This window comes from Polypterus senegalus, chromosome 9 (genome assembly GCF_016835505.1).
Source record: "Polypterus senegalus isolate Bchr_013 chromosome 9, ASM1683550v1, whole genome shotgun sequence".
Taxonomy (NCBI): domain Eukaryota; kingdom Metazoa; phylum Chordata; class Cladistia; order Polypteriformes; family Polypteridae; genus Polypterus; species Polypterus senegalus.
In genome coordinates this window covers 70,788,945-70,813,272 of record NC_053162.1, presented here as the reverse complement: position 1 = coordinate 70,813,272, position 24,328 = coordinate 70,788,945, and the positions used below count along the sequence as shown (strand labels likewise).

Below are 24,328 nucleotides of genomic sequence, written 5' to 3'. Positions count from 1 at the left end.
TTAAAGGTAGATATCTTCAAATGGGTTAGTAGGATCAAGACATGCTGTCAGGTGAGTACACTGTTATTATCACCAAACTTTTTTTTAGCTCTTTTTGTACTTATTTGACTCACCATCTTGCATTCTATTTTATTCATATAGTAGCTTTAGCTCTAAAAAATGTGTTATTGTATATGTGCAGTATCAATCAGGTCTATTCTTCTTATAGCCCAGGTCCTCACTGGACATTTTAGTTTAGCTTTTCTCTGACTTTAAAAATCATTTTATATTTTGTTGACTCCTGAGTGAGTCCAAACATTGGAGTAGGGTCTGGCTCTCCACATCCTTGTGGCCATATAAAATGAAAACGACGTAACAGTCCCACCATGAAGAAGAAAATCTCCATCTTAGCAAGAGCTTCTCCCAGACAAAGCCGTGGACCTGAATGAGGCAAATTGTACCCGTTAGAATTGCTTTGACTAAGTAACATTACTACTAAACTACTCACAGTTGTATTAGAGCTAGTCCATACCAGAAATAGTGGTAAATAGGTCCAAAACCCCTAAGTTGAAATGGAATGATGGCCTGGCTAAAATTATACCTATATTGACATGAACTGGGTTACCACATTGAACACATGCTGCATAGAAATCAAAGGATCATGAAATGTGAAATCCATTGTAAATTGTATGTTTCCATGTCATTTATTGTTTTAGAATATTTACTTTTATATACTTTTATTCCTTGAACAATTAAACATGTCTAAATAATGCTTTAATTTACAATATTAATTGAATTGCCACCCATTTTCTGGCAAAGAAATTCCAATGCAAAGATGCTGGGAGATGGTTCAGTAGATAAATGGATAAATCCTGTAGTAATACAGCAGTTGGAACCTAACCTGACAGCATTGGCACAAGACTGAAATCAACCCAGGAAAAGGTGCTCATCCATTGACGTATACATGCTTTCACACACATTAAGCTGATTATGAGCCGACAATCAGCTTCTTTCAAGTCTTTTAAACATGTGAGATGACCTTTGTTATCCAATTTCAAATTTGTTTCAAGTCATTTTATATTTGTGTATGAACTGACCCACGTCCTAGGCCATGATTGATTAAAACTCTGTAAAAACACCCACTTATCCATCTTTACATTATGGGAAGAGAGCCCTTCATTTAAAAGACTGATTTCATTTATTTATTTATTTTATGCATTGCAAGTTCACATTGCAACATTTTGGGTTCTTTTTAAAACTGTTTCAATTTCTTCAAGAATAGATAGTTTCAGTAACAAATAAAACACAAAAGAAAACTTAACCAATCTTTAATAAAACTCAACTCCCTTAAAACCTTCTGAGACTTAATACAATTCAAAAGCATCTTCTCAGAGCTCACTTGTTAGAGAGGAACAGTGGCTAACATATTTGAAACAGAAGCCCCAGAGGGAGAAAACCTACGGCATTAGTGAGAGAGACACTTTTAATGATGTTTATTAGTGTGAGATATGAGACTTGCGTGTTAAGGCAGTTGATTCTAGAAACTGAAGGGACAGGATGTTCTGTTCTACATGGCACATGTACACACACACATATAAACATATATATACACACATACACATATACTGTATATAGATACATAAATATACATGTATACATATATATATATACATATATATATACACACATACATATACAGTACAGGCCAAAAGTTTGGACACACCTCCTCATTCAATGTGTTTTCTTTATTTTCATGACCATTTACATTGGTAGATTCTCACTGAAGGCATCAAAACTATGAATGAACACGTGGAGTTATGTACTTAACAAAAAAAGGTGAAATAACTGAAAACATGTGGCTATTTTGAAGAAACTAGAATATAAAACATGTTTTCAGTTATTTCACCTACATAACTCCACATGTGTTCATTCATAGTTTTGATGCCTTCAGTGAGAATCTACCAATGTAAATGGTCATGAAAATAAAGAAAACACATTGAATGAGGAGGTGTGTCCAAACTTTTGGCCTGTACTGTATATATACACATATATACACACACACACACACACACATATATATATATATACATATACATATCTACATATACAGTATATATATATATATATATATATATATATATATATATATATATATATTAGGGGTGAGACTCGATTAAAAAAATTAATCTAATTAATTAGAGGCTGTGTAATTAATTAATCTTGATTAATCGTATGTAATCACACATGAAAATTTGCCCCAAATCGCAAATGTTGTTTTTTAATTTAAAAGGGTTTTAGTGGGCGACAGAATCAAATAATAGACAAGGACAGGAATATTGTAAACTCAAGCTGTTTTAATTTCTGAAAAAAAAATGCATTTAAACTGCATTTCATTTTAAACCAGAAACAAAAATATGATCCCTGGCTAAAATTGTGCAGACTTAAAAAAAAGTGGTATTTTAAGTACTTTAAGTACATTTTCAGAATGGTATTGTCTTTAAATAATAATAACAAAAATTTCAACATAAACTGCAGTTTTTCTTCTTAAAAAAATAAGTCAGAAACATAAAAGGTAATTTGACCAGCTTACTCTTTAAACTCTGAGTAACATTAGCCAAAATTATTTTGTACATTAGGCTAAAACAGTGTGATCATTGAACATTTTGTAATTAGATGTATTTAGAATTACTAACGGTCACGGAAGTCCAATGATCCCCAGTAAGAGCCACAAAGTCCGCTTTCTGTAATGCATCTAATTTTGCTTGCTTTTCAATGTCATAAAGCTGTTGAATTTTACTTGAAATACGCTAACTGTAGCACATTTTCTAACCCCCTATCTTCCACCACTGTTAGTGGTCTCCAGTCCAAAGCAATGTATTTTGCGAGAGAATTTGTAAGTTTGACCTATGTTGACTTACTAATTTTGGTCCTGAAGCCAGTCATTTCATGAGGTTTGGGCTGCCGACACCTTTTGTTGGTACTCAAACCCGTACTGCTAGTGCTAACAGCAAACAGTTTCTGTGCTCGCTGTAACATGTTTTGCATTTAGATGGAACCGTAAGATTGAAGTGCCTCAGTGGTATGCAAACTCATTTTTGCACAGTTTGCACCAAACCACGCTTTTATCAAGGCTTTCGTCGGGTAGTCTTTTGAAATGAAATTTGCCTCTGATCAGTGCTAGCAATGTGCTTTCTTCCGACTCTTACATTTTTGTAGCTCTGATGTGTGCATCAATGTAATCGATGTACCAGGAAATCATGCATTGACAAAAGTTACCCTCTGCTTGGAATGCAAAGTGTGATTAAATGCGTTATTTTTTTTAACGCGTTATGGAGTACATGCATCGAAGCTTCTCAGCTGTGCTTGTGCTAAGAAAAGGAAACATTTTAAAAATAACGTAACATGATTTTCAATGTAATAGCCTTGTGACCGTTATGAGTGTTGCTGTCATCAAGGATTTGATTAGCATTATTTCTTTCAATCAGGTTCATATTTGGAGGACATGTTGTGTTCAAGCTTATTCCATGTTTGTCAACCGTTGTAAAGATAACAGGTTTCATTCATCAAAGTGTTCACCACCCAAATCGGAACTCGTGAATGTAAGATGTTCAGCAGGCATTTCCGGTAGTAAGTTGTGGAAATTGTCTGTGAATATTTAGCGGTAGCATGTGTATGAACTTAATTTAATCTTTTCCAGTCCTGCAAAGTCAGTTGACGCAAGCCGCTCAGAGTACATGCATCGAAGTTTCTCAGCTGTGCTCGTGCAATCTCGCGATGTCCACGACTTTATTTAATGTTAGCTAAGACCCGGCACTTCAAAGTTTCTTGCTACAGCAATTTTAACTCCACAACAAAGTGATCCAAAGTCTCGTTTATACCTCGTGTCTTCTCATTAAACTTGTATCTCGCGAATACCATACTCGTCGTAGGCATGACAACCGGCAGTGGGAGTGTGTCTATAAACTTAATTTAAACTTACGGTTCACACCGTGCTTTGTTTCCGCAGTAGCTGCACTTATGAATATGCTTTTATGCATCACTCGCTTCCTAAACTTTTGCTGCCTTCTCATTTGTGAAATGGCGTTTTTTGTTCAGCGCTCTTTGGAGCTCTTCCTTGTTCTCTACGTACTTACGTACCCGACACGCAACTCTGCCTCCCACGACCATCAAGCTCAGTCCATTACAGTATATGGACAAAAATACGTGTAAAATTTCGAAATGAAACCAAACCAAAACTTTTGTAAGTAAGCTGTAAGGAATGAGCCTGCCAAATTTCAGCCTTCTACCTACATGGGAAGTTGGAGAATTAGTGATGAGTGAGTGAGTGAGTGAGTGAGTGAGTGATTGAGTGAGTGAGTGAGGGCTTTGCCTTTTATTAGTATAGATGTCTATTTATGTCAACAACCTGATGAATATGTTTTCATTTTGATGGAGTAAATAAATCCATCTTCCTCTTTTCTTCTATTCTTAAGTTTTCTGTTGTGTATGTTTTAGCTTTTACAATTCATCATCAAAATAGGACTTATTATGCATGTTCTTTCTGATATAGGATTAAAGTAATAAACAGTCCTGTATATGTTAAATATAAAAGCAATGTTTAGGTTGTATTCGTTCATTGAATTGGTCAGGGATACCTCAGTACTTCGCTGTTTATTTCACACATTATCTAAACATCAGTGGTTTTCAAAATGTAAAAATATGAATGGTGCTGTGGGTTTACCTGCAGAGAAGGGCATGAATGCCTCTGGTTTGATAAACTCTCCCTTGCTATTCAGGAAGTTAGATGGATTAAACTCGTATGGAAATTTCCACTGAGTCTCATCATGGAGAACTGAAGAGAGATTGGCAATCACAGTTGTGTTCTGGAAAATAAAAAAAGTAAGTAAACATAATAGAAGTGCAACAAAATGAAATGCAATGAATAAGTAACACAATACATACATAGACCTACTTAAGAGCAGATACAGAAAGTAGTTTTGATATAGACAAGTATATCAACATTTAAAGTACAGTACCGACACATATTAATAACTAGCAGAATACCCGCGCTTCGCAGCGGATAAGTAATGTGTTAAAGAAGTTATGAAAAAGAAAAGGAAAAATTTAAAAAATAACGTAACATGATTGTTAATGTAATTGTTTTGTCATTGATATGAGTGTTGTTCTCATATCTATATATATATATATATATATATCTAAATATCTATCTATCTATCTATCTATCTATCTATCTATCTATCTATCTATATATATATATATATCTATATCTATATCTATATATAAACATTTTAATAATAACGTAACATGATTGACAATGTAATTGTTTTGTCATTGTCATGAGTGTTGCTGGCATATTATATATATATAATCTATTGATTGAAACAACTCTGAACTGAACTTAATTAAAAAAACGTGATCAGAAAAATAATTTAAAAAAACACTGTTCGGTTAATGTTTTGAAAATGATGCATGTGTCCTGCCCAGGATTGGTTCCTGCCTTGCGCCCAGTGTTGGCTGGGATTGGCTCCAGCAGACCCCCGTGACCCTGTGGTCGGATTCAACGGGTTGGGAAATGGATGGATATTCCAGCCCTGACTTTGTATATTCCAACGCTGACTTTATATATTGAAGTTTTGACTTTATATATTCCAGCGCTTACTTTATATATTCAGAAATATTCCAACGCCGTCTTTATATACTCAGGTTTTGACTTTGGGAATGTCTTTATATATTCAAGTTTTGACTTTATATATTCCAGCGATGACTTTATATATTCAAGTTTTGACTATATATATTCAGAAACAAGTTTTTACTTTATATATACCGACGCTGACTTTATATAATCAAGGTTTGACTTTATATATTCGGGAATGACTTTATATATAAACTTTTTTATATATGACTTAATATAGTTAAATTTAGTCATCATTGCATAACTTTTTCTTTACCATAGAAATTTAAAGACTAAATTCAACTTCCATTCCTAACAAAGATATTTCTGATGACTAAATAGAACCTACTTATATCCAAATTCGAGCTATTGAGCTGTCGCCTGCCTGCCTGAATAAGTCACCCTCGCTTCGCTCTTACTTTTTTACCGTTCATTCAATCATGGCTAGTGGCGGAAAAATTATAAAATGGAAGGAGGATTACACTGAGTATGGCTTTACCAAAACAATTATTGATGGCGAATTGATTATTCATAAAGCTTCAATTGGTGATCTGTTTTTCTGTGTTAACCTCATATTTTTTCATACTTCTTCTCAAACCAAGGGGGTGCGAGGGTAAAATGAATCGGGAAGCGCTGATCAATGTAATCGGTGTACCAGGAAATCATGCATTGACGGAAGTTCTCCTTTGCTTGTATTGCAAAGTGTGATTAAATGCGTGATTTTTTAACGTGTTATGGAGCACATGCATCGAAGCTTCTCAGCTCTGCTTGTGCTAAGAAAAGGAAACATTTTAAAAATAACGTAACACGATTGTCAATGTAACCTTTTGTAAGTAGTGCCTGGAGGATTCAGTGTGGAGAAACTGTAGAGACAGCGTGTGTATTAACTTGTGGATTTTTCTGTGAGTATTTGGTGGCAGCGTCACAAAGTCGCTTCCGTAACACTGCGTTATAGTGATGGGTCGTTCTTGAACGATTCATTCATTTTGAACGAATCTTTAATGTGACTCGGGAAGAACGAGTCGTCTCATGGGAGTGATTCGTTCAGTCGCGCATTTGCACAATTTCCTATAGTTTCTGTATTAGAATTGATTCACCTGTTTCGAGTCTTCGGGTTTTTCGAGTCGTTCGTTCATCACAACCCCATAAGCTTAACCAACTCAGTCTGAGCCGGAAACAGAATTGATTAGTTCATCGCTCGAGTCTTCAGGTTTGAGTCGTTCGATCATTACGATCATTACGTGACAGCCCCATAAGCTTAACATATGCAGTCTGAGCCGGAAAGAGAATTGAACGAATTGACTCGAAAAAAGATTTGTTCATTTTGCTGAACGAGACTCAAAGGTCTGAGTCGGTAAAATGATCTGAACTTCCCATCACTACTGCGTTAGCTGCGGCGCTTAGCTCAGAGCGAAATGAGGTGAATGGGAGGGGAGATGATGACGTGACTCCCCCAACCACCTTAACTGTCAATCCCCCACAAACACAGTCTCTCGGAATTTGCATAAGCAACGCCCTTCACCTGCAATTTTAACTTAGTTACAAAGTGATCAAAACTCTCGTTTATATCCTGCGTCCTCTCATTAAACTTGTATCCCGCATTACCCGTGGGCATGACAAACGCCAGCGGCAGCCTGCCTATGAACTTAATTTAAACTTTAGGTTTACAACGTGCTTTGTTTCCGAAGTAGCAGCACTCATGAATATGGTTGTTGCTCTCTTCTTATTATTTCGCTGCCTTCTCAATTATATAATGCATGTTTTCTTCAGCGCTTTTTGGAGCTCTTCCTGGTTTTCTACACACTGCATTGACAGTCAGTTCACGTGATTACGTGGGAGGCGTGATGATGTCACACGAAACTCCGCCCCCCACGGCTTTCGAGCTCAACTCCATTACAGTAAATGGAGAAAAACAGCTTCCAGTTAGGACCATTACGTGCAGAATTTCGAAATGAAACCTGCCAAACTTTTGTAAGGGAGCTGTAAGGAATGAGCCTGCCAAATTACAGCCTTCTACCCACACGGGAAGTTGGAGAATTAGTGATGAGTGAGTGAGTGAGTGAGTGAGTGAGTCAGTCAGTCAGTCAGTCAGTCAGTCAGTCAGTCAGTCAGTCAGTGAGGGCTTTGCCTTTTATTAGTATAGATTGGTAAATACAACACATGAACATAATCTCACCACATAAAATAAACTAATCTATTTGCCATTAAAAACACCACAATAAATAAATCAACAAAATATAATAGACAATAAATTGAAGCAATTCCATCCATCTTTGTCTGCCGAATTTTCATTTTCCTCGGATTCACAGAGCCAACTATAAAGTCACCAACCATCATAAGTGGCCTTCTTTTAAGATTTTGGAAGGAACACTGGAGAACCCAGAGAATGCTCAGGAGGACAATGAGAACTCCATGAACAGAGTTACCCCACCAGGAATCAACTCTATGTCCCAGCACATGTCTTAATATCTTTAACATTTTTCATGTATTACTGACATTGTGCCATGAAAAATTGTTGCTTCTCTATTTTCAGCATTTGTGAAGTTACTTTTGTATTTGTGTGTTTTTTAAATGTATATTTATAATTGGTTGTTTTTATTTTGGGTAGTATTATATTTTTATCAGTCCTCATTTTGTTTTGTTTTTTCTAATTTCAGGTTTGTGGTTCCTGCAACTTCCGTGCAACTGTAGTGCTCCAGTCATGTTTCTCAGCTCAATCATTGTCTGTGTGGAGTTTGCATATTTTTCTAGTGTTCAAGGGCGGTTTCCTGGAACTGCTCCAGTAGCTCTCCTCACATGTCCATAATGTTAAATAGCAGCAAAAACCTGGCCTGGTGCAAATGAGTGTGCCGTGCATGGATTGCTTTCCTAGTCGGGGCTGCTTCCTCTATTGCACTTGAAACTGTCTGAACAGACTTCAGGTCCCAGTGACCCTGTAATTATAAAATAAGGTAAGAAAAAGGAATGAATTACTTATTTTTTATTTTTGATTTGCTTTCTTTTAGAATCTTCATTTTTTTAAAGTGTGTTCCTGATGATTAAACACACCTGAAAACATGCCTTTGCTGTTATATATTTAAATTATATTTAGGGATATATCTAATTACGCTTTTATATCTGCAACACTGTTTTGATTGTTTGAATAGTCTTGTTTTGCTATAAAAGTTTAGTTATTTCATTTTGATAACTTGCAAATTTATTTACATGTAGATCATTTGTGTTTAGTTTCCACTGTTTTAAGTGCTTTTGAAAATATACCTTTCTTTCTACAATGTAATGAAATGTGGATATCAATCTGTTTATGACCTCCTAAATCTTGTGTTCATCGTCCAGTATTTTCAGGCCTTTGAGAATATTATAATTTCAAGTTTAAATTTGTCCAGATCTGTAGGCCTAGATTGCACATGGCCCAACAATATAAAATCCTAACCTAACAAATTAAATTTTCACCCATTGCTGTATGCATAATACAGTATTATAGGCATCTCCATGTCATGTCAGCTTCTATTAACACTATCTTTCTTAATTGTTGTTATTTATTCCAGAACAATGTCATAATTAGAATGTATTTTCAAGGTTAACAACATCTTGAGGTTATTTCCAATATGCAGTGCAATTTTATAAATGTTCATTTGAAGCCCCAGGACCTCATGTATACGCCTGGAAACATGTGTAAGGCATTTCTGGTGCAAAACACAGGATTTATAAAACACAAACTTGGCATATAAATTGGCATAAAATTATGGCATATTTTGACAATCCATAAGTCCTATGCAGACTTTTTGCTGTTGGCATTTTAGTGATTCCAGGCGTCAGGACAATGAAATGAGCAGAAAATCTTGTTTCATTGAGCATTTCAATGGCACATCAGTCATTTTGACATTTTTGCACTGATTATAATATTGTTCATTCACATATTTTCTCAAACCAGCTGTCTTCAATGTGGGTAACAATGCCTAATGCATGTGCTTAATGTTAATTGCCTTAGTCTGTAGCCAATCTATTTTGTCTATAAAAAGGGTGTGTTGCGTGTTGTACAACTTAACTGTCAATGACAACATGAAGAGATAGTGTAAATACTGAAAAGCGCCAGTTAACAAAAAGCCTATGGTTGTTAAAACACGTAAAAAAACATGGATTGTGTGATTTCCGCATTATGGTCACTATAATTTAGGCTCCAATTCAGGACACAACTCCAAGAGGGCATCTCTAAGAATTCTTAATTGGCTTTATAAGCCAGTCATCGTCATTAGGCCAAATAAAACATTATGATCCCTGAAAACTTCCTCCTTGAGTAGCCTGCCAATGCCAATATCCTCCAAAAAATGTAATGCTGTCATAGCCATTATGTCCTACAACAGACAGCACAATTTCTACAATCTTTCTTTCAGGTGGTAGTGTGTGCCTTCTCAAAGCCTGGCTCCTTCCACTATGCACCACCCCACAAACACCATAAGAGAGAAGATATAATGAAAGTCGCTCCCATACACAGTTGGTGATAGAATGGATCAATGGAGCATTGGAAGGCAGATGGCAGTGTTTGAACTTGTGGGACACACTGTTGAATAAGCGCACAAAGGTTTGCTGCATTGCAATGACTTATACAGTAATTTACAGCACAGCACAAAAAATTAACTGCCTCTGCCACCTTACATAAGTCAAGATGAACGTGTGGATGATTCAGACCCTGTGTCTGAGGTCATCGAAGCAATGACAAATCAAAAACATTTGGATGTTGTAAAATGACTGTAAAATGAATTACAGGTATATGTAGTATAAATTTGATATTTACTTGACAAATTATTTTGGTTTTTTAAGTGCAATAAGACTGATCTTGATATCTCGCCAGCTTTAATTCATGCTGTGTGCTGTGGTGGTCTAAGCACTGCATAATGGCAGTATTGCCATTACTCTAATCATTCAGCTGCTCCTACTCTTCATTTCTTATTTTATTTGTGACTCCCGCAAAGGGTCCAGCAAAAACAATGTTCAGTTAGTAATACTTGATGTTCCATTTTCTGTGTTCTGTAATTAAGAAGTCACTCAGGAACAATGCCAAATTAATGAGTTAATTAGATCATAAATATTTAGAAAACATTTTTATGCCATATATTGTTATGCCATAAATAAGAACATGCATACTTATTTTTAAGTTGATTTCAGATTTCTGAAGATACGTGGCATGGCACATAGCATATGCATGGTTTCTTAAATTGGGTTTTTTTTGTGTATGTGCCATTTTCGCCTTTTGATTATAAACACAATTTTAGTATGGAATCTACACAAGATTTTATAAATGAGGCTCCAGATGATTTGCAGAAGCTTAAAGTATATAGTGGTGCAGAGGTTACTGTGTCCTTGTGAATTCACATGCTTTCATATCAACTTGGCTTCACTGGATCATCCCAAAAAATGTAGGCACTTTGTACAGAATGATGTAAATGCTGAGGTGCAATCAGTTTCCTACCTTGGGAAGCTTGTACCCACACAGGTGTGTCTCCTTGGTGGTTGCGTGAAATACACCTAGAGGTACAATATCAGCAAAGCGCTGAATCTCATGAATTGTAGCTTGTATGTAGGGCATTTTTAGTCTGTCCTCAAAGTTGAAGTCTTTGTTTTGCCCAAGGACAGTGTCAATTTCTTGGTGGCACTTTGCTAAAGAAAAAAAGAAATGATTTGCCATTACATTTTAATATTAGCTTAAAGTATCCTGCTGACCCATGCAGTTTTACAGAGGAGGTCAATACGCTTGTTTTGCTAAAGACATTCAATTTTTTCTTTTTTGTACCCACTTCCAGTGTGGGTCTGCGGGGCGGTGGAGCCCATTCAGGAAGAATCAGAAACAAGGTTGAAAATTATCCTTATTAGTGGTCTAATCCATAATCTCATTACTTTAAAGTCACTGGTTAATCTAAATTAAATATGTTTTGAATCAGAGAAGAAACTGGAATACCTTATGAAAACACATACAAACATAGGGTGATGTTCTATGTACTCTCCTTTATTGAAATACTGTACCTGAGTTTGGAAAATACATTGATTAAAATTGTCTAAATTTTCAACATAAGTGCATCTAACTTACAGGTGTGCCAGTATTGGGGATGGGATTTATGTGGCCTAGCATTCACTGTGGCTAGGTTCCACTGAATTTCTTAGAGCTACTATTAATATCTCTATCAGCTGAGGCAGATATAATCAACTATAATTGTTTTTGGCAGATATCAGTTCTTACCTTGAATATCTGGATGGATCATCAAATACAGGATGGCAAACCTTAGTGTACTTGACGTGGTGTCTGTGCCAGCAGCAAATAAGTCAGTCAGAAGTATGGTCAAGTTTTCATTATCAAATGAGGACTGCTCATTTTTTCTCTAGGGTAAAAAAAAATGTGTGTGTATATATTTATAGTATCCAAGATTGATGAAATTAAAAACATCTTTTTTACCAGACAGTCTTATTTCATATAACAATAAGTATGCTGATTTTTGCATGTGGTTCTGAATTCTTGTCAACTTTATTTCAGTTTTCAATTTCACATACAGTATTGTAACATCTGCTCCTACACCACACCAGACCATGTATCACAAAAGAGTGGTAGAGTGGACTCAAAGCACCATTTTACAAAATAATATATATACCGGCAAATATAAAAGAATAATCTACTTCCGTTTTTGAGGTATACATTTATTTTAGCCTTAGTATAACGTGTGACAGTAGGGGGCACTATCGCTCCCTTGAACCCTCAGGTACCACGCCAAACACCAGGTAAAAATCCAATAATTATTATTTATTATAATAATAATGTGCATCAAGCATCACTAATCCACACTACTACCATACAATAATTCAATAAACAATCAATCCTCCACTCCTCCCAGCAGCTCTGTCGCACTTCCTCCCAACTCCGGCTCGTCGTCTGGGAGTTCCCAAAGTTCTTTTATAGTCCATGACCCGGAAGCATTTCTTCTCCGGATCAACTCCACATCTTCCTTCCTCCAGTGCCCCCCGGGTTCTTGATGAGCTCCCCCTGGCGGGACCCACGGTACCCAACAGGGCTGAACAGACAGACTCCATGTCCAATGCTGCCCTGTGGGAATCCGAGGAGCCATTTCTATCCAGGGGAGCTGCCATCTAGCGTTCCGGGGGATGTAGTGTCCTGTAGAGGCTGATTTTCCCAGTTGAGGGACGTCCTGTCCGGACTGAAATGTCAGCTGTCCTTCACAGTACTCCTCCCCCTGCCGAACATTATCCTATGAGGCGGCCAGCCCCACTAGGGTAGTTCTTCCCCGGGAGGGACTGTCTGTCCTGACCAGACCATGGCTTCTTCCTGTAAAACAAGAGCAGGAGAACAAGGGGGAGACATGGCACTTTTGTTTTCCTTTAACGACTTTCCCGGTTCTCCCTGGACAGTCTCGCCATACGTGGCCCGGTCGGTGGCATTCATAACACAGCCTCCTCCCATATTGTAATGTCTGGCGGGACTGGAAGCAGTCTGGTAACGCCTGCGTTGCCCTTTGTCCAGCTGGGGCCGGACTATCTCCCCGCCCACGTGGAGAGTGTCCCCTACCTACACGCTCTATTCTGTCAGGAGCTCCCGGTTTTACCTGCGGGTACTCCTTTTCAATCTGGGGCTTGCTTATAGTTTGGGTCTCTCTATTAGAGGAAGAGAGCCCTTTTGCTGTCTGCACACCCTTTGATCTTAAGCTAATCGAAGGCGGCGTCTTCAGCACTGCCTCGCTTCAAGAGACAGCACTTTTCAGCTGCTCCGGTTCCATCGGCACTTCCCCCGCCCCTTCTGTCACCACTCCACATTCCTTTATAGGGCTCGCTGTGCTTTGGCACCCGCTACTTATTAATCGTGGGCCCGGATTACACTGCTTCCCTATATGTTGTACGGTACCGGTCCCACTCACCTATACCACCGCATCAATCATGACGGGAGACTCCCGATCAAAATGCTGTAGGCATTTCTATACTCTTTACCCTTCGGCCGTCACTCCCAGCTCCTCCACCCATTTCTTCACATCCGCCAATACCTGGAAGAAACTGTGTATGGGCTTGAGCAACTTTTCAAGATCCTGCAGTCCCAAAATATTATTTAATATGGCCGGAGGCAGGCTACAGCCATCACTTGCCTTACCTTCCGGCCGGGAGTCAATCAGCACGTTCATTTCTGGCACGTGCTCGGCTGGGTTGCACAAAGGCTCTTGGGATTTGGAGTTTTTAGAGGAACGGGGGCCGCTACCGGCCTACTGTGATCCGCCTTTTCTACTTTGACGGTGGACCATTCAGTCGTGTCCCGCTCCTCATTATCTTTATTTATATTCGGCGCTGCTTCGCTTGCCTCCCCCTTCCCCTTCAGGGAGTTCGGATCCCTCAGAGAATAAATAACCTCGCCGATGGACCGATGGTAACCTTCTCTTTCCCAACTTCCTTTGAGCGAGATCACGTGGTCGGTTTCGGTGAATAGGCAGGTCTCTTCCTGGTCAGGTGACACTGTGTTTTTCTTTTGGCTTATCCAGCCTGCCCCAGGAAAGTCCACGTGACTGTTTTCGATGAGTGGGCTTCTCCCCTGCAGATCCCTAGAGTGGCTCAACTTCTCGCTATTGCAGCCATCTTGCCCGGGTATGAGGTATGTGTCCGACTCCCTGTCGGAATTCCACAGACATGCCTCTGCAAAATAAGAAAAGAAAATTTCCGGTGCCTCAGCGTTTTCTCGGCACATACCTCCAGACTTTGTCGTCGTGTACCAAACTCATGTAGGTAGTCCGGCGTGTCCAGTATCCAACAGCCTTCCTGCTGCCGTACCGCTCATGCTTTTTCGGCATCTATCAGTGCCCTGTCTTCCTCACTCCCCGTCAGGTATGTCCTCACTCACTCGCCCTGTCAGTTAGGGTCTGTTTTTTCGGGTTGTTCTCATTCTTTCTGCCTGATTTTTTCCCCATTGTATAACGATCCAGCAAGGCTCACTATTGCAGCACTCTATGTAGTGTGTGGCGTTTCTACCTCCGAGTGCTATGACGCGACCTTCTTAGGGTTCTCTGCCCACAAAATATTTTTTAAAATTCAGTTCCTCTGCCAATACACGGCCAGAGAATCCTGCCGACTACGCCAGTGTAACAGTAGGGGGCACTATCGCTCCCTTGAACCCTCAGGTACCACGCCAAACACCAGGTAAAAATCCAATAATAATTATTTATTATAATAATAATGTGCACCAAGCACCACTAATCCACACTACTACCATACAATAATTCAATAAACAATTATTCCTCCACTCCTCCCAGCAGCTCTGTCGCACTTCCTCCCAACTCCGGCTCGTCGTCTGGGAGTTCCTAAAGTTCTTTTATAGTCCATGACCCAGAAGCATTTCTTCTCCAGGTCAACTCCGCATCTTCCTGTGGACTTCCGTCCTCATGACCCGGAAGTACTTCCAGGGTGGCATAATCATAACCCCAGGTTCTTGGTGCGCTCCCCCTGGCGGCACCCACGGTACCCAACTGGGCTGAAGAGACGGACTCCATGTCCCTTGCTGCCCTGCGGGAACCTGAGGAGCCATTTCTATCCAGGGGAGCTGACATCTAGTGTTCCGGGGGATGCAGTGTCCTTTAGAGGCTGATTTTCCCAGTTGAGGGACATCCTGTCCAGACTGAAATGTCGGCTGTCCCTCACACATGGCTTAGGTGAAGTGAGCCTGTTACAATAAACATTCTCAAGTTAAAGACTAGGATTAGCTTTGGCTTGACTGGCTAATTTGGTAGTTACTGTTTGCTTTCTTCGTGAAGAGCAAGACCTAAGTTAAAAGTTGTTTTCCCACAGCAGAAACTTTATTTTCTGGAACCAATGAGTTCCACTATGATGTGGGTCCTGGGACACTTTGTGAAAGTTAACCTACTAATCTAGTTTCATCTGTATCTATCCCTTTGGTGATACTTGCTATTTTGGATCAATATTTCACCCGCAACTCCATAAGATATCAAAAAAAAATTTAAGGAATTTACCCCTAACCCTTGATGATCTTAGAGTATGATGGGAAAGGGATCTTTCAGTAAACATTTCAGAAAAGGTGTGGAATTCAAGCAGTCACTAAATATGTTCTATTTCTTCATACACTGACGAGTAATTCAACTAAAATGAGTGCACTGCTTACATAAATTCTGTCTTAAATTGGCTAAAATATACCCAGTGCCAGATCCAACCTGTGAATGATGTCATCAAGTGTCTGCATAAATAATTCATATTTTTTGGAAATATTCTAAAATCAAACTGTTTTGACTAACAATTTTTGTTTCTTTTGGACAGCTTTGAATTTAAAATGACTTCTAATCCTTTAATAACAATATTTGAAGTAATACTAGAAGCAGTTAAAGTATGATTTGAAAAATCCTATACCACACTATTTACACAAGACTAATTTTGTCAGGCTAGTTGTAAATCACCTTTTATTATTCAGTGGAAAAGTGACACTCTATAAAATTTCACATTTAAAGAAAAACTCAAATTCTTTTCATGAGAACCTGTTCAGATTTTTTTCAGAATTTAGAAAGAATTAATTAATGTAATAATAAGCTTGTGCTGAACCTTTTTTATTTTATTTGCCATTTTATTTTGCATTTATAACCATTATAGACTTCTTATTCTTATTGTACAGCAAACTCAATCACTGAGTTTCATGGATTGTTTTCGGAATATATTATTGAACTTGCTGTTTTTTCTTGATTGGATAAAATTTTTTATTGCATTTTGTTATTTAAATAAATTGACGTAATTAATGAATTTCACATTGTACCTCTATGCTAGGTTTTCACATACCTTCTCCATTTCTTCTAGGTAGCTGTCAATGATGTCTCTTACTTCCCCTCTTATTCTTGTTTTCTTGTGCTCTTCAACTATGGATTTTAAGAATGATTTAACCTTGAATGCGTTGGTAATCGCTTTCCGATAAGGGAGGGGTAGAGGACGGATAATGGGAAAGGCATCATAAAGCTTGAAATGGGGAAAAGGAAAATAAGTAAAGGTTCAGCTAACAAAAAAAAAAAAAGCTTTACACTAAAAGTCATGCAGTCTGTACTGAATGAATGCTATGCTTGCGTGACTAGATTGCATGAGAACATGGAGTACTCTGTCTTATGCCTAAGAACATCTCATGTTACTCAGGGGATTAAATCTTTTCAAACCATTTTTATGATAAACAAGGTCACATTGTACTTCTGTACACATATAATTCTAACTTGTTCTTCTTCTTCCAAGCTAATAATATGGTTGCGTAACTAACATGTAATGTTCAGATTCAAAACTATTAATTGCCCAGAGTGCAATTTCAAGAATAATACATTATACCTATTTTAGTGTTGCATTTACATGCCCTGAAAATACAAACTCAAAACTGTTATCTACTAGTTGCGTTATTCTTGTAGACAATTATACCTTTACTTTGCTAGTAACTTGCTTTATGATAATAATGTACAGACTGAAGAGAGGTAGTCTATATTTATCTGTTAAACACCAAACAAAAATTTCTGACACATTCATTTCAATTAATTCATAGGTCAGTCTTTCCAGGGTCCTAATCTGCAATCTTTTGCTTTCAAAATAAAATTTAGCCTGCAGAGCTATAGAGAGGTTTTTAAATTATTTTTCTTCTTTGTGAGATGGTGGTAGAAGTCACCAAAGGGATATCAAACTTCTAAAGTCAACGTGTCAGATATGCACATGGCAAAATTGTATCTCCAACTGGAACTGAACCTTCAGGTTTACCCTTCCTTACTTTGGCATAGACTGGCAAGACAAGAAACGTACCTAGGTGGTAACCCAACAGGTTTCCTTTAGTGTTGAGTACTGATATCTCTGCTATCACACTTTTTCCTTTACAATGCTTTCCCCGTACTCCTTATAATATTGATTTTCAGAAAAGGTTTATCACAATCGTAGCACACTAAAACATGTTTGAGCCAACCACATGTCAATTTTCTTTTTGATTTTAACTCCAAAATCTTTCTTAGCCATCATAAGGATCAAAAAATAGCTAATACAGTTTACTGAGCTAAAGATTTTTTTTACATAGGGACATCACTGCTTCACCCCATAACAGTCTTACCTTTTACATTATCTACCTTTGTATTATCTATTACATTTTACTTGTTCCTGTTACTTGATCTACCAACATAATAGGACCTTCTATGATAAAAGACTATCCCACTTCTTACACTAGTGTAACAGGTACACAACCACTGCACTATGTCTGCTGTTGGTTTTTCTGTAACCTCAGATGTTCAAGCCACTCTTCTTTAGATTTTATCCTCAGTGCACCACACATTGAAACATTGACCGTCTTTAATGCTCTTCTGGTCTGTTAAGTCATATAGATAGGACAGTGTTGCTAAGAACTAGTAGCCATGTTCTGTTGTGTTTGTGGACAGAACTTAAGCACAGTGAAAGGTAACAGAATCAGAAAACTCCTTTATACAAACATTACCAAGCTCCCCCTTGATATGTACTCTTTTGTAACCTTGCATATTTGATGTTTTCTCTCTTCTTATATTGCACCCTGGTTTTCACTATAACAGTCTCTGATATTGTACGTCAACCTATAGTGCAAAGTCCATATTTTCAAAGAGTGTCATTTATAATTAAGCCTTCCTAACATAATGGAATGTATCTGGAGAAAACACATTTATTTCTGCCTCTGCTTGTTATCCAAAAATATACCCACACTAACATTCCCCACCCCCAATGGCATTCTGCTCATTTTTTATGTAAAAAAAAAAAATCTTACCATGCCCCAGGGTCCATTGATTAGTCTCAAATTCTCTGATACACAATGGATCATTTCTTGAAAGAATATATCATTGTAACTGAAACGCTGCCCCAGCAATACAGAGCAAATCACATTGGACACAGCATTGTGAAGGAGCGTGTGAGGACTCATAATCTGACCTGCAAAGGGACAAGAAGACCTTGAATGTATTAGGAACATTATTTTTACAAAGAGAAACAGGGATAAGGCATTCATTTTCAACTTTTGTTTCTCATTAAAATATTAAAGAAGTCCCACAAAAATAATTTGTTTGAATGAATGCATATATTATTTCATTACTTTTTCCTGGAATTATTTTCTTGCATCTCTGAAAGATCTTTTTGCATATCAGATATATCTTTTAGAAAGATATTTTGCAATCAGTAAGGAATTTTTACGAATAATGTGGCAAAGTAGTCAGGGAGTACCCATGATGTCTTCATCTGAGCCAGTCTGACAGTATGAAAAGGGAGGAAATGGAGAGTTTGTTGGTAGACAGGTACTACGTTTTAGCAAGTATTCCCTTCCTGCTTTCCTATTGACAGAACCTTCAGGTGGTGGAAGAAGAGAAGAGCAAGACAATACAATACAGTAAATCAACAAACCAGTACTGTGGTGGAATATAAGATATAAGCATAGCTACTGTATGCAGAAAAACTCTGCTGCTGTCTGGTAATGAGAGTTTATGTAGGTGTGTTTTTGTACATTACATTATATTTGAGTTATTCTGTACAGTATTTACATGTGTAAGGAATTTTGAATACATAATTGAATCTATTTACTTAATTTAAGGATACATGAATATTTTGTACATTTCCACCAGGGTGTCCAAGTGGTGACTATGTGTCCAAAAGACACTGTTGTGTAGGCTTATTCTTCTCTTTGTATCATTTCCTTCAATCCATCCATCTTTCCAGGCTCTTAACCCATTACCACAAGACAGGGTCATGGAACACACTCACACCCACGCATAGGGAATAGGGCCATTTAACAATGCAAATTTATTTATCCTGCATGTCTTTGAATTAGGAAACAGGAGCACCCAGAGGAAACTCCAATGGGGAGAACATACAATCTCCTTGCTTCCAAAACCCCTTTCTCCATGTATTATTTCACTCACTGTTGTTTCTTGCAGTTGAAACAGATACTGTGTACCTTAGTAATGTAAACCACGACACTCTGTCTTCAAAAGAATGGACTTTTTTTTGTCCATCATTTTCCTGTGTTAATGTCAGAAAGAATTACATTTGATTTTGTGTTATATGCTCTGCCATTATGTATTATTAAATTATGATGTTAGGTTTACTTTATATTACTTTTCACATCTTTTTCTGTACCACTCTTGGATTACAGTGTCACCTTAATGAAATTATTGCAAATCAACTGTTTTCCAATTGACTTATGATGCTTTTTTTAGGCGACTGTAAAAGCATAGTTAACTAAGTAGCGCCCTCAAACGTCACGCATAGTTTAAGTCTGGGCATCATAAAGTTACTCATTAATTGCAAAGATTCACCATTTTCGGGAAACACTCCCATATTTACTTTACAATTAATATTCATCCTAACTTACACATGTTTTTGAATAAAAAAAAAAAAGGGAGTACATGCTAACTTCAGACAGAATATTCCCTAGGTTGGGAATGGAATCAAGATCACTGTGATACTGTTTTCCTCAAGTCATTCATTTTTCTTTGCATTTTCATCTTTTTTTATTTGTGATTTCTTTATTTTCCATTACATTTTTATTTTTATGTATTTGTTTTGTCCTTTGGAGCCAATGCATTAAAGTTCACAAAAGTTGATTCATTCAATTTAGGACATTGAATACATACATTCTTTTTTTTCTGCAGCCCAGCAGAAGTGTTCATTTGTACCTACCTTTGTACTGTTCTAGGCTCTCTGTCAGGTGTGCAACCTCTTCCTGAATCCTGGCCTCCATTGATTTTTTGCCTAAGCCAAAATTGCGCAATGTACTGAGAGCGAAACGTCTCTGCTCCTTCCAATGAGTGCCGTAGTTAACAATGATCACTCCTGGCAGGATGAAAAATTGCATTGAGATGGAAATGAGAAAAAAAGGGTGAGTGTACTGTCCAGTAACTCAAACTCATTTGCAATTTGCATACATTTAATGCCATTTCCTAAAACTGGGAATTCCCAATTGATCTCACCTAACAATTACAAAGACTATTTGGTCTTTATTCTGTAAAGAGCCCTTTCGTCACTATTTGAATTTTATTTTTTTACACATGGCAATGCATGCATTCCTTGTAATTGTTGTCATGTGAATTCTGCATAAGATTGATTTTCTTTATGGTAGAATAAAAAGTACCTTTTCACATACAATAAAATTATCTCGGCCAAAACCTTCAGGGAGAATTGTATTTTTTAACCTGCTGATATGTATACAACTCAAGCACATACCTTTATATTCAGTAACATCGTTGACTAAGAGTCCCTGAGGTCTTCCAGCAAATTCAACTGCTTGTGTGACCAGAGCCTCTTTTACTGCCTGCAGCCCGTGGAGGATTACAACAGGAGTGCTCCCAATAAACACACTGTAGACATTTCCATATGTCTCCGAGAGCTGCTTACAAATGGCAAAACAAATGTTACACCAGACGTTTGCAAGCTTGTAATAATTTAGCATCTATAAGAGATGTACATATGTTTAACACCAGAAGTTTTCAAACTTCAAATACTTTCCCATCTATAAGAGATGCACTTATGTTTAAGAAAATACCAATAAGACTAAAGAAGCCATAAAGCACACATGCAGATTGCTGCTTTGTCCCGCTCTTATTTTTCTTAGTTTCATAGGAATGTCTTAAAGGTATCAAAGGAAGGTTTTCATAAATGGTTGCTGTGGTTGCAGCCACAATCACAGATATGCTCAGCTTGTAGCTTTTGACACACTTCATGGAGAAATTCAAACAATCGTTATCAGGAAATCACACTTGCTTTTAACTTGAAATCACCAAAGGGGATCCACTGCATAAGCATTTTACCCACCCAGTGCCACCACTACTCTGTAAAGAGAGTAATATACCAAAGTTCCATTTATAATCATCAAATGGGACTGCATGTAGGGGGGGGTCACTCAGAAAAAACCACTTAGTCAACAACTAATTCACAAGCCCTCTCTGTGATAAAATGAATAAAGCACATTAAATCCAGTCTGCTAGTTACATTGATTTCAGATCCCAAAAATATTAGCTGTAAATGTGCAGTGACTAGTGACTATTGCACTCCGAAAATTCACGTCTGTATGTTTTATTGATTGCATTTGTAATTGGATTATGTTCCACACATTACAAAGAGATTTCTATGATTCATAAAACTTACATTTTAATTGTAAAAAACAAAACACAAGGGCTGTTTTCAGGTTTCATTAAATCAGCAGTTGAGCAAAATATTGTTCTGAATTTTCTATTCCATTTATATTTGTGTGTTAGGAATAATGAATATCTTTTGATACATATTTTAGAAGAACATTTAATCCTGTATTCTTTAAAAATTACAACCATCCATCCATTTATTTTCTAAACCTGTTAAATTAATTAAAGGCATACTCAAGGGTACAGAACAACGTAGGAGAGAATGTCAGTGTACTATAGGACAGAGTTATGCACTCAGTCCTTCTTGCCCATCCAGATTCAACCATCAATCTAAAGGAAGCTGGAGTAGCAATGGAAACGTGATGCAGAATCAGAGAATGAGCAAACCAAATATGTTATTTATTTAGGCTCCAATGTCTGCAAAGATAGCACTTACGCACTAGATACTTTAAACAATTTGTGCAGGACCAGGAACAACTTTTACGCTTTGGACTCCTTTAAAGTGCAGGGCAGCATTCAGTTGAATAATTAACTAACAGCGCTTTATTTTTTATTTACTATGTATAAAGAAGGGCTGCATGGTGGCGCAGTGATAGCGCTGCTGCCTCGCAGTTAGGAGACCCGGGTTTGCTTCCTGGGTCCTCCCTGCGTGGAGATTGCATGTTCTCCCCGTGTCTGCATGTGTTTCCTCCGGGTGCTCCGGTTTCCTTCCACAGTCCAAAGACATGCAGGTTAGGTGCATTGATGATTCAAAATTGTCCCTGGTGTGTGTGTGCGTGCCCTGCAGTGGGCTGGCGCCCTGCCCAGGGATTGTTTCCTGCCTTGAGCCATGTGTTGGCTGAGATTGGCTCAAGCAGACCACTGTGACCCTGTAGTTAGGATATAGCGGGTTGGATAATGGATTAGATAGATAGATAGATAGATAGATAGATAGATAGATAGATAGATAGATTATTGGATGTCTATTCATTACTTTCAGGCTGTCAGGTTGAGATATTGCTGTATTTAAAAAAAAATGACCTCTTCATAAACACATTGAAAATATATTGCAGATTCTTGTTAGTTAGTCAGTGACAAGGATGGCGCAGAATACTTTTTCATTTTTTTCTTAACACACAATGAGTGTACTAGACAGTTACTTAATGTATTGTGGCAACCCTTTCTGTATCTTATGATGAGTGAGTTGTTGGTCTTATAAATCACCTTTAGCCTGCTTCATTTGAATTATTTGGCTCCAAATATTTATGATTAATTATAACAATCCTGACCACTGGATATTGATCTCAGATCTCCCGTAATAACAGAATATCTTACACTTGATCTGTTGAAAGGTTAACTTAGTACTTTCCACTTTCATTGATTTTAAAAAGAACCAATAATACAGCTTGAGTCAATCAATCTTTATTTTATATAATGCCTTTCACTACATGCACCACGCTAACATGCTTTACAGGTCATTAAACCAACAATATCATTTAAATCTGAAAAGCTGATTATAGTACAATTAGAAATAGTAATACCAGCTAAAAAGTATAATGCGGTATTGACAGCATAAAGAGGAGTTTGGCTGAGAATATGAAGAAAATGTGTATTGCGCCATATTAAACAACAAATAGTAGAATCTAGAGAAAGTGTAGCTCAGTAAATCACAGCAGTCTGTTTTAGAAGGTTAATCCTGCAGCAGCAGTTCTAGAAAGGAAGAGAAGTACTTTTGTAATTGTTCTCCTTCATCTGTCATTATTTCATGTTGTGTATGGTGCCTTCAAAACATGTTTTAGTATTAAATGGAAAGATATCATTTACTGTAACATGTGTATAAAGAATGTCTCAAGTGTAGAGTGCTTAGCAAATTTAATATTTTACATAATTCTTTCCTAAATTGTTTTAAATAGTTGCTTTGATTTTTATCCTTAATAATAAACAAATGCTCTTACTATCTTTCATTCCAAATTATATTTGGTAAGTATTTTGCACTTTACCTTTTTCATATCTTCTAAGGGATTTCTTAAGTTCAGCTGTAGAATGTTTCCAAGAAATGGAACAGCTGGCGGTCCGGGTGGAAAATTTCTAAACCTCCTGGTTTTCAAAGCCTGAAACAGGGTGAAAATGAAAATGCATATCAGAAGCACAGTCACAAACATATTGATCAACTGGGCTGGCGTAGCTCGGTTTCTTAATGCTTTGGAAGGCTATGAAAGGCAGATAGCCTCTCTTAATTTATGTACAAATTCTTATATAACTTTTTTTGTGTGTGTGCTTCTCAACGCAGGCTGCTGATTGGTAGTTTGGCTTAAGATAATCACTAGCTGATGGTATAGAAGTAAAAAAAACACATAAGAGGATTATTTTTTTTTTAAAGTTCACACCCTTTAAATATTTAGCACAACCCTATGCTACAGTTCAACAACAACAGTAAAACAAACTGTTCATGTTTGTAAGATTAGTAGACAATAGTGAATAGAGAATAGTAATTATTTCAGATGCTTTAATTAAGTATTGATTTTCAGTTTTGTACAACTGTATGTAACCACACGGTAAAGAAATC

General features: G+C 37.4%; 1 protein-coding gene across 1 annotated transcript; it reads right to left on the bottom strand.

Annotated features, from left to right (window-relative positions):
• Positions 1–229: 229 nt before the first annotated feature.
• Positions 230–23,932, bottom strand: LOC120535406 (cytochrome P450 2J6). Its single transcript, XM_039763233.1, has 9 exons — positions 23,763–23,932; positions 20,870–21,032; positions 20,327–20,479; positions 18,426–18,586; positions 16,463–16,636; positions 11,883–12,021; positions 11,118–11,305; positions 4,700–4,841; positions 230–420 (listed from the first exon to the last, which is right to left on the bottom strand). The coding sequence occupies exons 1-9, from the start codon at positions 23,922–23,924 to the stop codon at positions 230–232; spliced, it is 1,473 nt and encodes a 490-aa protein (XP_039619167.1). The 5' UTR covers positions 23,925–23,932.
• Between the last annotated feature and the right edge of the window lie 396 nt (positions 23,933–24,328).